The sequence below is a fragment of the Frankliniella occidentalis genome, unplaced genomic scaffold (assembly GCF_000697945.3).
Source record: "Frankliniella occidentalis isolate FOCC.00 unplaced genomic scaffold, Focc_3.1 Scaffold48, whole genome shotgun sequence".
Lineage (NCBI taxonomy): Eukaryota > Metazoa > Arthropoda > Insecta > Thysanoptera > Thripidae > Frankliniella > Frankliniella occidentalis.
This window is the reverse complement of record NW_026267178.1, coordinates 1533576-1547625: the sequence shown is the minus strand read 5'-3', so window position 1 is coordinate 1547625 and position 14050 is coordinate 1533576. Positions and strand designations below refer to the sequence as shown.

At 55.8% G+C, this 14050-nt stretch overlaps 1 protein-coding gene across 1 annotated transcript in view; it reads left to right on the top strand.

Moving 5' to 3' along the window:
- The window catches only part of LOC113214942 (homeobox protein cut), a gene marked incomplete in the record, with an annotated part of 23151 nt that extends 10834 nt beyond the window's left edge, over positions 1-12317 (top strand). Inside the window, 8 exon segments of the mRNA XM_052267225.1 lie at positions 90-454; positions 5191-5357; positions 5545-5961; positions 6235-6607; positions 6686-6939; positions 7056-7314; positions 7841-8469; positions 8548-12317. Of these exon segments, the coding sequence (XP_052123185.1) occupies positions 90-454; positions 5191-5357; positions 5545-5961; positions 6235-6607; positions 6686-6939; positions 7056-7314; positions 7841-8469; positions 8548-10044 (3961 nt within the window).
- Between the last annotated feature and the right edge of the window lie 1733 nt (positions 12318-14050).

Genomic DNA, 14050 nt, shown 5'->3' with positions numbered 1-14050 from the left:
AGCAACCTGCTGCGCGAGTCGGACGCCCTCAAGAGCCCCTTCCGCTTCGACGAGCAGCGGTCGCCGTTCCGCTTCTCCGAGGACCGCAGCCTCACGCCCAACGGCGTGATGATGGGCCGGCTGGGCGAGTCGCTCATCCCCAAGGGCGACCCGATGGAGGCGCGCCTGCAGGAGATGCTGCGCTACAACATGGACAAGTACGCCAACCAGAACCTCGACACGCTCAACATCTCGCGGCGCGTGCGCGAGCTCCTGTCCATCCACAACATCGGGCAGCGGCTGTTCGCCAAGTACGTGCTGGGGCTGTCGCAAGGCACCGTCAGCGAGCTGCTGTCCAAGCCCAAGCCCTGGGACAAGCTGACGGAGAAGGGCCGCGACTCGTACCGCAAGATGCACGCCTGGGCCTGCGACGAGCACTCCGTCATGCTGCTCAAATCGCTCATCCCCAAGAAGGGTAAGTGTAAGTACATCGCAAGCCCAACATCCAGAACCACCGCCAGCCTGTCGACCCACAAAATGACAGCATTCCGCTAAACTAACACTATATCTGGTGACAGTTTTAAAAAAAAATCTAAATTCTCTCCCCCATGCTTTTGAATTGAGAAATGCTAAAACTTTTTTTTTTTTTACTAACCCGTCATTTCATCTCCCTTTTCGTCACTTACTTTCGAAGACATGTCACAATGTCGGGAATGTCGTCGATTTTGTGGGGATCAGACTTTCAGAGTGGTTGTTTTAAAGTAGATAGCGTAGAAGTAGCAGACATCAGGTATCACGTCTCGTGCAAGGGAAGTGGTTTTTGTGAGAGTGTGTGTGTGTGAGCGGCATGTTTTATGACGGATAGCGCCTTTATGTGCGGAGTGCCCTTGTTTTCTACCGGCGGCTCCAGTTTTGACCATCGATGCTGCTTTTGCGAGTCGGCCCCACTCCTCTTCCCCGCCCGATACTATTTCCCGCGCTCGCGTATGAGCCCCGTGCCCGTGTTCTCTCTCTCTCCAGAGTTTCGCGTATTTCCTTTATTTCGTCCCCCTCTCGTTCTTGTGTATATCCCCCGCTCCTCCTTTGTCGTCGGAGGAAACTTTCTATATGTTGTAAAGCAGATCCAATTTTTATTTTTATTTTTTGTGAAGTCCGACCTTTTTTTCCTTTGCTAATTACGTCTCAATCTCCGGGGCCCTTTCGTTGGCCTTTTAACCCCTTCTCCCTCGCGGCCCCAGGCCGGGCCCAGGCCTCACCCCTTCCCCTCCACAAAGCCTCTTTCCTTGTCCAAGCCACTCCCCCGCGGCCATCACCACCTTCCCAAAAGAATGCCAAATCGCGATACTTTTTTTGTTTGTTCCTGTCTGTTTGGAGACTTAATGTTTGCCAAAGGCTCTCATGTAGAGAGAGAGAGAGAGCGAGCCCGCATAGGGAATCTCTAAAGGCATAAGTCCATCTCAACAATCATTTCACCCTTCCGAAAGGCATAGCAGCAGCAGCAGCAGGATCAGTGGGGAATCAAAAGAGTCAGAGAGGGAGAAAAAGTTTCTCTCCTACAGGAGAACCCCCCCCCCCTTTTCCCTATCGCAATAGCGTACCGGCGCGCGCGCGGGTCGGGTATAGAGAAGAATCGTCCCGCAATAAAGCCATCGTAAAACGGTTTCAAGTGCCGAGTATTGTTTCTAATTATGAAATCATAAAGCAACATAATTGGCCTCTCTTCATGGCGGCACCTTCCCTCCCCCTCCCTCCCTCCCTGGCCGCGCGCTGCGGCGCCTCACCTGTTCCAATGTGTCTCTATCGCCCCGGCCGCCCCCGCGGGTGGTCCCCGTCCGCGCTCTGGTCCTCGCTGGCCCCCGGGATGTATCGCCGCAGCAGCAGAGCATGCGCGCAGTTCTATTAACCCCTTCGCTCGCTCGCTTTTTATTTTTTATTATTTCTCCTGCCCTCCTCCTAATTTATCTCTTTTCCCTGTTCAAAATCATGTCCGGTCGTCGTCATCCTCCATACCTAACACGAATTAACCCGCTGCAGCTTGGTTTAATAACAGCAATAATAACAATAATGACGGTAAAATTAAAGCGATGCGGAGAGAGAGTGTATATTAACGGGGTGCCTAGCTAACGCTGGCCACGACGCTGGCTAACGCGCCGCGTGGCCAAGCTAACCCTAACCGTGTCCCTTCCTCACTCCCTCCCGCTCCACCTCATGGCGCCCGGCGGGCGGGCCGTCCCGTCGAGCGCCGGCGCGCTCAGGCCGGCTGGGTTGCCTACCTCCGGGCGGACTCGGCCCGCCTCGGGGTAACCGGGGCCGCCGGGCCGGGGGCGGGCGGCGCGTTGTATCCGTGTCAAGGGCCGCACAGCGCGACGCGACGCGGCCAGTTTAAGCTCCCGAGGCGCTACAAATCGCGCTGACTCGAGGACGAACAATGGCTATTGAATGGCGAGGCGCGCATGTGTCGTCGTCGTCGTCTGCTGCGGGGAAGCAGAAAACAACTGAAAAGTAGGCTGGTGCGCGGCGCGGCGTGGCGGGGCGTGGCAGCAGCGGGGGATCTAGATCTCTCTCTATGCTGTCGAGTCGGAACGAGCTGAGACGAACTACCAACTTGCACTTGCTGCAACAATTATCCATATTCTCTGGCTCACGCTCGGGCTCGGCTCTATGCCACATTACCCCGCAGAGTTGGAAAGCAGCTCGCGCCGTGGGGCCTAAATGGCCGCGCCGTGCGCTGCGCTGCACCGCCACCACCATTCTCCTCCTGCTCCACCTCCATCTCCTACTCCTCCTGCTCCCGCTCGCCAAGGATCCTCGTGACACAAAATGTCGCCCGCGCCTTTGCCCCCCTCGCTCTCTCACCGGTGGGGGCCCCCGCGCCGAGCCGCCCGGATTTTAATGCTTTTCGTCTGTTAATTACGTTTAATTACTCAGGACAGACGGCGCGCGCGCCACGCCCCACATGCCGTCGCGGCAAACTTAACGCGCCGCGCCCCGCCCCGCCTGGTTGTTAGTGTCGACACCCCCCGCCGCGCCAGCGAGCGAGCGAGCGAGAGCGGTCGACGTGTTCGAGTTTGCAACTTGGATTGAATCTCGATTGATTGTTACTCGATCTCAACTCAGCTCCCCGCGCGTCGCGTTTCTTCACTTTAGGCACACAGTGATGCTCTCCTTCGTTTTGCTGCTGCTGTTGCCCCCGTTACCCCGAGCAACAACAGTTTCCCTCATTTCATTTTGTTTTTCCTGATAACAGAAAAGTCGGCCCCTGCGCGAAAGATAGAGGGAGTAAAAGAGAGGGAAAAAAACAGTCCGTCTGATTGGGAGCAGCTGAGATTGTCCTTGCCGGCGAGAAACTTGCCGAGTCCGCGCGCGCCGTTTTCTGTTCCGAATTCTTTCTGATTTCTTTATTCCTCCCTCTCCCGCCATTTTTTTTTTATTATCAGCTGCTGCCGCTGCCGCTCCACCCTTTTGGCATCGGAGTTAAATTAATAAATATTTGTCGGTCGCCGTGGGCGCCGCGCCGTCCCCCCGCGCCCTTTGATATCTCGTGCCATCGGCCGGCTGATCATTTGCAAACTGAGCAACAGCAGCAGTAGCAGCGGCGGTGCGGAGTCCCTTTCTGCAGCCTTCCCTTACTTTTTTTTAAAGAGATTTTTTTGTTTGTCTTATTATCACCGCCTTAAATGAATAGCGAAGTTGTGTAGTGAAGGGGTCGTCGTATTGTCCCCGTGCCGCCAGCAGCAGGTTTGTGGCGCGCGGCGTGGCGCGGCGTGGCGGGCACGAGGCCCCTCGGGGGGTGGGGCGCCGCCCGGGCCCCGTGCGCCTGCACGTCCATTGATTAGGATTCCTAATCGCTGATAATTATCCTGTTGAGCGGGAGAGGGGCGGCGTGAATGGACCCGAACGCCCCTCCGGCGCAGCCAGTGTTAGTTTGGCCGGCTACCTGTTTGGGCGCCGCGGGGCCCCCGGGGGCGGCGCCGACCCCGCGACCCTCGCAAGCCCCATCGGGGGCGGCGACTGGCGCGGAGATTTGCGCCCGCGGGGTCGCGGAGGGTGCGGCGGAGGGCGGGCGGGGGCGGCAGGGGCGGCCCAGTGTGAAAGGTCGAACGCGATTGGCGGTCCGGCCCTTTCTTTCTTATTGGCGTCCGCTCCGCTCGCCCCTCCTTTTTCCTCGCGCGCGGGGGTGTGGGCTGCGGGCGAGGGGCGGGCGGGATGTGCCGCTCCACTGGGAGCAGTCGGGTTATCGCCATTGTTCGCCAGTTGGAGCTTCTAATGTAGGTCGAATAGTTTGGAAGGCGCCGCTGTGTGACCGTGGAGGGTGTCTGCGTTCGTGTGTGTGTGTGTGTGTGTGTATGTGTGTTCGGGGAGGAGAGGGACGTACTGACTGAGCGCGTTGGGGCTTATCAGGAATTAATGAACGTTGAACTTGCGCCGAACGGCGATGGGCGGGGCGCGGGGGGGACGGGTGCTCGCGCATTACGATCAAACTGGGAGCTTGGCGGCCCGCGCCCGCCACGCGACCATGTCATGGGCCGCCCCGCCCCGCCCTGCCCTGCCCCGCCCCGCCCCGCCCTGCCCCGCCCCGCCCCGCCTCATCCTGTCCGGTCAGTCCACCCTTCGCCGCCTCCCCCGCGCGGCAGCCAAGCCCGGCCCCGGCCCGAGCCCAGTCGGAGCACCACGATACGGAGTCCCAGGACCGGTAATCCACTCCGCCACGCCCCGCCACACCCCGCCCCGCCCCTGCTCACTGAGCAATACAACAAACTCGCAGCCAACAAGCATTCATATTGGGCATCACCGGGGCTGCCTCGGCTTAGACTCGACTTTCAACTCCAGACTTGTGGACGTTATCTCCGCTGTGTGAGTGTATGTATGTGTGTGTGTGTGTGAGTGTGCTGGAGCGGGGGGAGTTGGCGTGCTATGTGTATCCCGAGGCGGGCCGAAACTGTGTGATTTAGGGGGGGGGAGCCGGTCCAGGATATCAGCGCAGCTGTAGGAGATGGGAAGTGAATGGATGGCGATGGCGTGATACCTCGACTCGCTTTGAAAACAATTATTGTAATAGCAATAATAGCGAGCATGAAACGTCAAGTAACAAAAGAAAAAAGTAGAGATAGAGTGAGGGAGGGGGGAGGGACATTTTACGAAGCAGGAAATGGAAATGCTAAATGAGAAAAAGGCTTTGACGTGACGTGTGTGGTGCTTGTCTCTGCGCAGGCAAGGAGGCCAGCCTGCCGCCCTTCATCGCCAGCGAGACGCCCGACATCACGGACGAGCGGATCGCGCACATCCTGAGCGAGGCCTCGCAGCTGATGCGCGTGCACAACCCCGACGACCTGCGCTCCAACGAGGACTCGCGGTCGCCGGCCGACAACCGGGGCGAGGTGAGTAGCGACCAGACGGTTTAGAGTGTTTCCCCGGCCTTTTCAAGCGAAAGTAAAAGAGAAAGAAATCAGTTTTAAAGAAAAGTTCTGCACAAAGTTTACAATTTTATCTCTCTGAAAGAAAAAGTCAATTTCGAGTCACTGTCAAAAAATAAATTTTGACCTATCCATAAATGCTTTGATGCAGAGCGCGTCCCCGATGAACTCAAAGGACGGCTCGCCGAGCCGGAAGGTGCGCAAGTATGAGAACGACGACATCCCGCAGGAGAAGGTGGTCCGGATCTACCAGGAGGAGCTGGCCAAGATCATGGGCCGGCGCCTGGAGGAGAGCATGCGGGGCGGCGCGCCCGGCGCCCGAGGCCCCGGCGACCAGCAGCCGCCGCCCTTCCCCGGCCTGCTCTTCCCGCACTTCATGGAGGGCGCCGGCGGGCTGCCGCTGGCGGCGCGCTCCCAGGACGACATCCGGCTCGCCCTCGACACGTACCACCGCGAGCTGGCCAAGCTCAACATGGCCCCCGCCATGGAGGGCCTCACCCCGCCCGTCGGCCTGCCCGGCCTGCTGGCACTCCAGCAGCAGGCGCTCGCCCACCAGGCGCACGCCATGGTAAGTCGAGCTCCCTGCCGGCCTGCTCCTGCTCTCCTGTTGCTGTGCGCTCCACCCCGCTCCCCTATCCTCTCCTCACCCACCTGCCCCTCACCAGCCGCCTCCCTCTACTCCTCCTGGAGGTTGGAAGGAAATAAAAGAGTCGGATGTGAAAATGTGATTGCACGTTTTCTGAATCTAAACGGCATGGAGACGGCTGTCTGAGGCATCCCTACCCGCCTAACTGCCCAACATCTCACTGACCACGACCTTCCTTCTTCCTCTCCCTTGCAGCAACAGCAGCAGCAGCAGCAGCAGCAGCAACAGCAGCAGCAACAACAGCAGCAACAACAGCAGCAGCAAGAGCAACAGGAGCGACGGGAGCCCCGTCAGAACGGTGAAGCACAGGATCTTTCTCTGCCCAAGGAGAGGAAGTCGGAGAGCCGCGACGGCCGAGACCGGGAGCTGAACGGCGGCGAGCGGGAGCGCGAGCGAGGCGCCGACGGCGACCGCAGCGCGTCCGCCGAGGCCAACAACGCGAGCGCCGAGCGGGCCGAGCGCGCCGAGCGGGCCGAGAGGCTCAAGAAGGAGATGGCCGAGGCCACGGCCGAGGCCCTGAGGCACGGCACTAGCGCCTTCTCCCTCGTCAGGCCCAAGGACGCACCCGGTAAGTACCGCGGCTTGTCTGCCTCCACCACTGCCCCGCGACCACCGCAGCGCGCTGACCTCTCCGTCTCTCTTGCAGGCGCCCCCACGGCCTCGCCCCTCAGCAACTCCATCCTGCCGCCCGACCAGGCCGGCGCCGACCTCTCCGGCACGGCGGCCGTGTCGCCGCTGCAGAGGATGGCGTCCATCACCAACAGCCTCATCTCGCAGCAGGCCTCGGCGCCGTCGCACACCACCACCAACCCGAGGCCGCTCAAGGCCGTGCTGCCCCCAATCACCCAGCAGCAGTTCGACCAGTACAACAACCTCAACACGGAGGAGATCGTGCGCAAGGTGAGAATCGTGGTGAGCGAAGGGTAATCTGAAGTAACGATGCCGCTTGCCCTCCGCCTTTCGCGGGCCGCCCGCCACCGTCTCGGTCGCTAACGCACACCTCGTTCCTGTCGCAGGTCAAGGAGGCCCTCTCGCAGTACTCCATCAGCCAGCGCCTGTTCGGCGAGAACGTGCTCGGGCTGTCGCAGGGCTCCGTCTCGGACCTGCTGGCGCGGCCAAAGCCCTGGCACATGCTAACGCAGAAGGGCCGCGAGCCCTTCATCCGCATGAAGATGTTCCTGGAGGACGACAACGCCGTCCACAAGCTGGTCGCCTCGCAGTACAAGATCGCGCCCGAGAAGCTGATGCGCACCGGCGGCTACGGCGTCAACCCACGTAAGTGTCCCTGGCATTGTGCAACGCGTAGCTGAGCGGCGCTCGGCGCCGCCGTTACTGTCCCGGGGCCGGTGATCAATTAATGACGACAATAGGACGGACATCCCGGCGAACGTAGCGGGGCGGGCGGGGAGATTTTGGACTTCCTTTTTGCCTCGCAGTCAATGGGGCCGTATCAGCTGCAGAAAGGTGTCGGTCTCGGTCGCCCTTTGTCCGGTGTTGGTTTTGTTGCTGATGCTGTGCGATGCTCGGCATGTTATTTTCCCCGCCCCGCCTCGCCCCGCCACGCCCGGGGCCGCTGAAGGCGTCGCGACGCGCCATACCGCGATATATCACGGAAACAATGCGCCGTTGATGTCCTGCCGTCGCCACCGCGTCGCGCACCGCCCGGGGCAGCACGGGGCCCCACAGCGTCCGCGTCATGAATTTATGATTGCCGATCCTTTTGTCGAGGCTCGGGCTCTGCTCAGCTCGGCTCGACCTGCCCCGGACTTGTGCTCATGTTCTCCTCCTCTTGTGCTTGCAGCGATCCCCTCGTCGCGGTCGCACCCCGCCGCCTCGCGGCTCGCCAACCTGCCGGAGGACATGCTCAGCCGGCTCAGCGACCAGCACGCGCACTCCAAGGCGGCGCTGCTGCAGCACATGGCCGCGCACCCGGGCGTCCACCACGGCGCGCACCCGGGACACCCGGGCCACCCTGGCCACCCAGGCCTCCACCCCGGACAGGCGCTGGCGCCGCCGCCGCCGCCCCTGCTGGGCTCGCCGCCCTCGCACCCGCGCCTCGGCGGCCACCACCTCCCCGGACACGAGCAGGCGCAGGGCCCGCCGCGCACCACCACGCCGCAGCAGCGCGAGCAGCAGCGCGAGGCGCAGGCCCAGCGGGAGGCTCAGCGCGAGCAGCGTGACCAGGCCCGCGAGCGGGAGCAGCGCGAGCGGGAGCAGAGGGAGCGCGAGCGGGAGCAGCGGGAGCGCAACGCCGACCAGCAGCGCGCGGCCGCCGACCAGCACCGCGGGCCCTCGCCCTCACAGCTCCGCGGCCTGCCCCACCTCGCGCCCTCCGTGTACGAGATGGCCGCGCTCACCTCGGACCTCGACACCCAAACCATCACCACCAAGATTAAGGAGACCCTACTCGCCAACAACATTGGCCAGAAGGTAAGCCTCATCTCGCCACATCTTAACACCGTACAATCAAAGTTTGAGCCAACTGATCTAATCCGTCACTCTTTCCAGATCTTTGGCGAGGTGGTGCTGGGACTGTCGCAGGGCTCCGTGTCCGAGCTGCTGTCCAAGCCCAAGCCGTGGCACATGCTGAGCATCAAGGGCCGGGAGCCCTTCATCCGCATGCAGCTGTGGCTGTCCGACCCGCTCAACATCGACCGGCTGCAGGCCCTCCGCAACGAGCGGCGCGAGGCGTCCAAGCGGCGCCGCGGCTCCGGCGTCAACAACTCGGCCGCGTCCTCCACCCCCGGCGACAACTCGTCCGACACGTCCTCCAACGACACGAGCGAGTTCTACCACTCGACCTCGCCCGGGCCGCCGGCCAAGAAGCAGCGCGTGCTCTTCAGCGAGGAGCAGAAGGAGGCCCTGCGCCTGGCCTTCGCCCTCGACTCGTACCCCAACGTCGGCACCATCGAGTTCCTGGCCAACGAGCTGTCGCTGTCCTCGCGCACCATCACCAACTGGTTCCACAACCACCGCATGAGGCTGAAGCAGCAGGTGCCGCACAGCCCCGCCTCCCCCAGCCCCCGAGAGCAGGCCTCCCCCGGTGGCCAGACGTTCGACCCCGTGCGCTTCCGGATGCTGCTGAACCAGCGGCTGATGGAGCTGCAGAAGGAGCGGCTCGGTGGCGTGGGGGCTGGCCTCGGCGCCGGACTCGGTGCTGGCCTCGGAGCCGGCCTCGGCGCCGGGCTGCCGCTGCCTTACCCACCCTACTTCGCCGGCAACGCCAACCTGGCGGCGCTCATCTCTCGTGGCCTCCTCCCCGCCGCGGCCGCCGCGGGCTTCGCCGGCCTCGCCGGACCCGAGCCCAAGGACTTCAACGGCCTGGACCTGTCCATCAAGCGCGAGAGCGATGACGACGAGGACGACGCCATCTCCAACAACGGGTCCGAGGACTCGGCCTCTGACCTATCGAGACGCACGCCGCACAAGCCCGACCAGCAGGCGCTGCTCGCGGGGCTCGCAGGGCTGGCAGGCCTCACCACCCCCTCGCCCTCCTCGGGGTCGGGGGCGCCCAGATCCTCCAGCTCCAGACGGAAGCCCGCCGCGCCGCAGTGGGTCAACCCCGACTGGCAGGAGTCCAAGGACAAAGAGGTCATTATCAACGGTGTGTGCGTGATGCAGACCGACGACTACAAGATCCGTGCCGAGGAGGAGACCGTGAGGGTCGAGCCCACCGCAGTCATGGACACGGAGCGCTTCAACGCAGAGCACGACGATGCCATGGATAGCGATGACGCCATGTCACCTCGCAACGTGGCGCCGCACCCCGCGTCGTCCCCGCGAGGGTCACCCCTGCAGGGTGACGCGGATGACGGCGAGGACGATGCCGACGACATGGAAGTGGACGGTGGTCGAGGCTCCCCGTCGCAGGCCAGCCAGGACGAGCACGAGCCCCAGGAAAGGCGACGCGGCCTTGTGGACGATGGCGTGGACGAGGACAGGGACGGGCGGCCGTCCCCTTCGAGCTCACCTGTCCATACGGACGCAGAGCCCGCCCTCAGCTAGGTGTAGTCAAAACCACTGTGAAAGCCCCAATCGATTTTAGGAAAAGATTATTACTTTGTTCTTTTTTATTTTTCTTTAAAGTATTTATAAAATTATTTAATTCTATTGTATACTTAATTTGTTTTAGAGGATTGTGAGGATAGTTCAAGGGTCTGCGGTCAGCTGAAGGTGCAATGATTCGACACTAGTCTTTGGTTTGAATCAATGTATAAAATGGTGTACCTGGCTGTTTCCTGTGTTCCTTTGCTGCCTTACCTTCCTGTATGTTGTATTGCCTTTTACCTCCTGAAGGTCCCGGCACGCGTGCCCGCGTACAAGTGTTCAGGCAAATCTGTACGCGGTCATGCGTGTCTGTGCCAGTCTTCACATATGTATCTCAATGTACCAAATCGTAGCTGCAATGTGTATCAATGAACAACAGAAGACAGTGGAGTGTGTAATTTATTTTCATTATTTAAGATACTGAGACCTAGTGTTTGTTAGACTGGGAGAACTGATTTGGCCTTCCAATACTGCATCACAATTGTAGACACTGTCACTATTGGAGATATAATATCGGAAGCCGTACAAAACCAAAAATTTTTCTTTCTTTCAAGGGCACGTTTTCCGCAGTGCATCCGCAGAAAACGAGCATTACGCTCAAAAAGAAAATACCATATCAGAAGCGTTGCTGTGTGTTGTGTTAGCTGCGCGGATGCGTGTGAAAAAGTTTGAAAGTTATGATACTAGTTTTAGTTATTGTGAGTGTACCCTGTCTTAGTGTGTATCCCGAATTCTTAGCCAAGCTGGGACTTCATTTGGTGGATACCATTTGTGATTTAAATGTGTGAGTGACAATTGAAGCTTGTTAGTACTCAGTACTAGCAAGTGGTGAGCGCCCTCGCCTCGCACTAGAGGGGCGCCTGGTTGCCTTTGGACGTTTGAAATCATGACGCAGTCATCAACCAGCGCCTGGCGGTTAAGCTGTGACCTCGTGCGTTTGGCACACGTGTTAGATAATTTTAAATGTACAAAGACCAAATAGTACGTTTATCACCCTTTAGACGTACAAATGTTTCAACTCCAAAACTAATTCATACATGTAAATTTGTTCAACATGTAGGTGAATATGAGTAGAAGAGAATGTACAAAGATAGCAGTTGTGTTTAAAATGCAACTGTGCCTGTTGTATAATTTGTTTTTATTTTTGTTGGGAAATTTTCTTGTTTCCAAAGGTTATTGTTTTGTTTATTTAGTCATTTCTGACTACTGGTCTTGCATGATTATTTTGTTGTTGAGTTCTTTGCCCTGCTGGCTGTCTTCCTGACGACTGATATCTGTTTTGTAGACGATACTCTGCCAAACAAGGAGCAGGGATGTAGATAAAGAAATTGAGCCAAACAAAGTCATTGTTTTAAACAAGACAAATTGAAAAAGTACTTCCAATTATAAATTTACAGAAGATTATAGAGATATAATATTATTATGTTTTTGTTGTGAAAAATCTTTTATACATCTGTACCATTCTTGTGTTAATATTTCTGTACAATTTCTTTGATAGTAGCCCAACAGTAGTGATAATATGCCTCAGTAAAGGCACAATGTTTAGGGAATAAACTAGGAGTTTCCAGGAAGTACCTGCATGTAGACTACTCCTCATGAGCAGACAGTCAGCACTTTGTAAATAATGACTTCAAGTAGATGTGCCCTGATTTTGTATTCATTCTAATTTTAACCTCCTTGGTCCTTGTCCCGTTTCCATTATACTTCCCACCCTATAGAATCAACGAAAAAAGGAATAGTTGAGTTAAAATTTAAGTATTAATACTGTGAATGTTGTTAAATTATTCATTACTCTAAGTGGTAATCACTGATACTACGTTTAGATGTACCATATCGCATTTTTGTAGGACTCATTCTATTGTCATTTCCCATCGCTTTCACCAATTTGTTCATTGAATTTTGTTTATTGTACTTTTGCCTTTTTGTTTGTTTATTTTTCAAAGTACTGTATATTGAAATTAGGTTCTATATGTCTCTTTTTATCTCGTTCATTATTGTTGGTTAAAATGAATGTCATTGCTATGACAGTTACCTAATTATTATTATTATTATTATTATTATGATTATTATAATTATTATTATTATTAATCTTTGTATCTACATTTCAGAGGCTCATTTGCCAATCAAATTTTTAACTGTGATAAAGAACGGAAACGTTCCAAATAAACATAATGAATCATTTCACAATTATTGCATTCAGTGTGTTAAATAAAACATAGCCCATCTTAAAATATCTTGTTCTTCTTCATCACTCCCCAATCAACCCACACCCTTACAAGAGAGGGAAGTCTGCACTGCAGGTGGGTAGGCTGGTCAGTTATTGGTCCTCCATTAAGTTGTTCCACGGCCACAGGCAATTTCTCAGAACCCACTGTAGAAATAAGTTCGCTCGGCGTCGCAAATGCTGACGCCCCTCTCCCCCAACCCCAAAAAAAACAAAAACACAAAATAACAAAAAATGGGGTAGTACTTTCCTCATCCCACCGCAGGAAGACTTCTGTGATCGCGGGAACAGCCGAACGACAGTTAGTCAGAACATACTTCCGGGGTTTGTGAGACGGTTGACGTGTACGTTGCTTAAACTGTACTTATTAGTACACCCGCCACCACAGCAAGGTGCCAGGCACCAGGGAATTCCCACGGCCCCCGCTTTCGCCGCGTGAGTCGAACCCCGGCCAGAGCCGAATTATTTGCCACCTTCGACGCAGTTTAACCAGGACGGTAACACTCCACGAGAGGGGCGTGGTGAAATGACGGGTTTAAAGTCCATTTGAAATTTGGTGGCCTGAGAAAAATTACAGTCTGACGGGGACCCGAACCGCCGACCTCCCGCCTCCCGCGCTCCGGGCGGGCGCGCTACCGACTGAGCCATGGCCATGCTGTCGCTGACAGCTAAAAAGATTTTAAGTGGGAACAAGTATTTTTTATGTTCTGACTCTGGCCGCCGGTTTTGTTGCCACATTTTTGTGGCCAAAAACAGTCTCTCCTACTCACCCACTCACCCCTACCCCACTAGGGAAACGTAAACACAAACAGTGAACATCGGCGTCTTCTGCTCAATGCCGATAATTCGTCCTCATTTAATGTATCACAGTATTTTAATCGGAATTTAATAGTGAACAGCGCCAGTTTTCGATATTAATCGCAAGGTATAGTGCTTCAATGTTTCCGATCCGGATTATTGAATTGTTCTATTCACGATATTGGTTATTGTAGGAGGTTAGTGTGGTGCATTTTTACTCACACAATTTGTCAGGTATTTTTTGAGCAGAGTAAATGATGCCCGTTTTGTAAACTTGTAAACTTGGCTCACTGTAAGCTTTGTCAAAAACGTGTTGAATGGGTACACTCCTCCATTCCATGCAGTTTGCTAAATACTTGTGTGGGTCATTTACAAATGGGTGAGCTGTCAGCAAAATGTATTACTTCTGTTTGGGGTGCGGACTTTCATGGTCAAAAATTAGGGTTTCAGCTCTATTTGTGTAATCCTATAAACAATCAATCTATCCACTACTGTCCTCATTGTAGAAGAGGTATCTGGGTTCCGTACACTTAATGCTTGAATCATATCCAGTACCAAATTAGTTATTTCAAAGACCATGGTCATTTAGAGTATGAGGGGAGAGGCATTTAAAAGTAGTGTAGTTAATAGTTGATCAGCGCTAAATGTACCGTTTCATATGATTGCAGGAACTTGGCCCAGAAATGTTCTTGACATAAGCAAAGAAGTCTATGGAGTCATTGAAAAGAATAGGTAAGTTGACATGACAGTAACCAACGCTTGGTCCACTTTGTCTCTGTACAGACTTTCGTGTGCATCAAAGGGTGGTTTTTGATGTTTTTTGTGGTGCCTAGGTTCTTTGTTGTCAATTTCAATCCATTGAAAATGTCTTTAAAAAATCTTGACAATTTGAAAAATTGCTGGAATTTGTTTAGATTGATCGGACAGACTCCCTCTTCACTT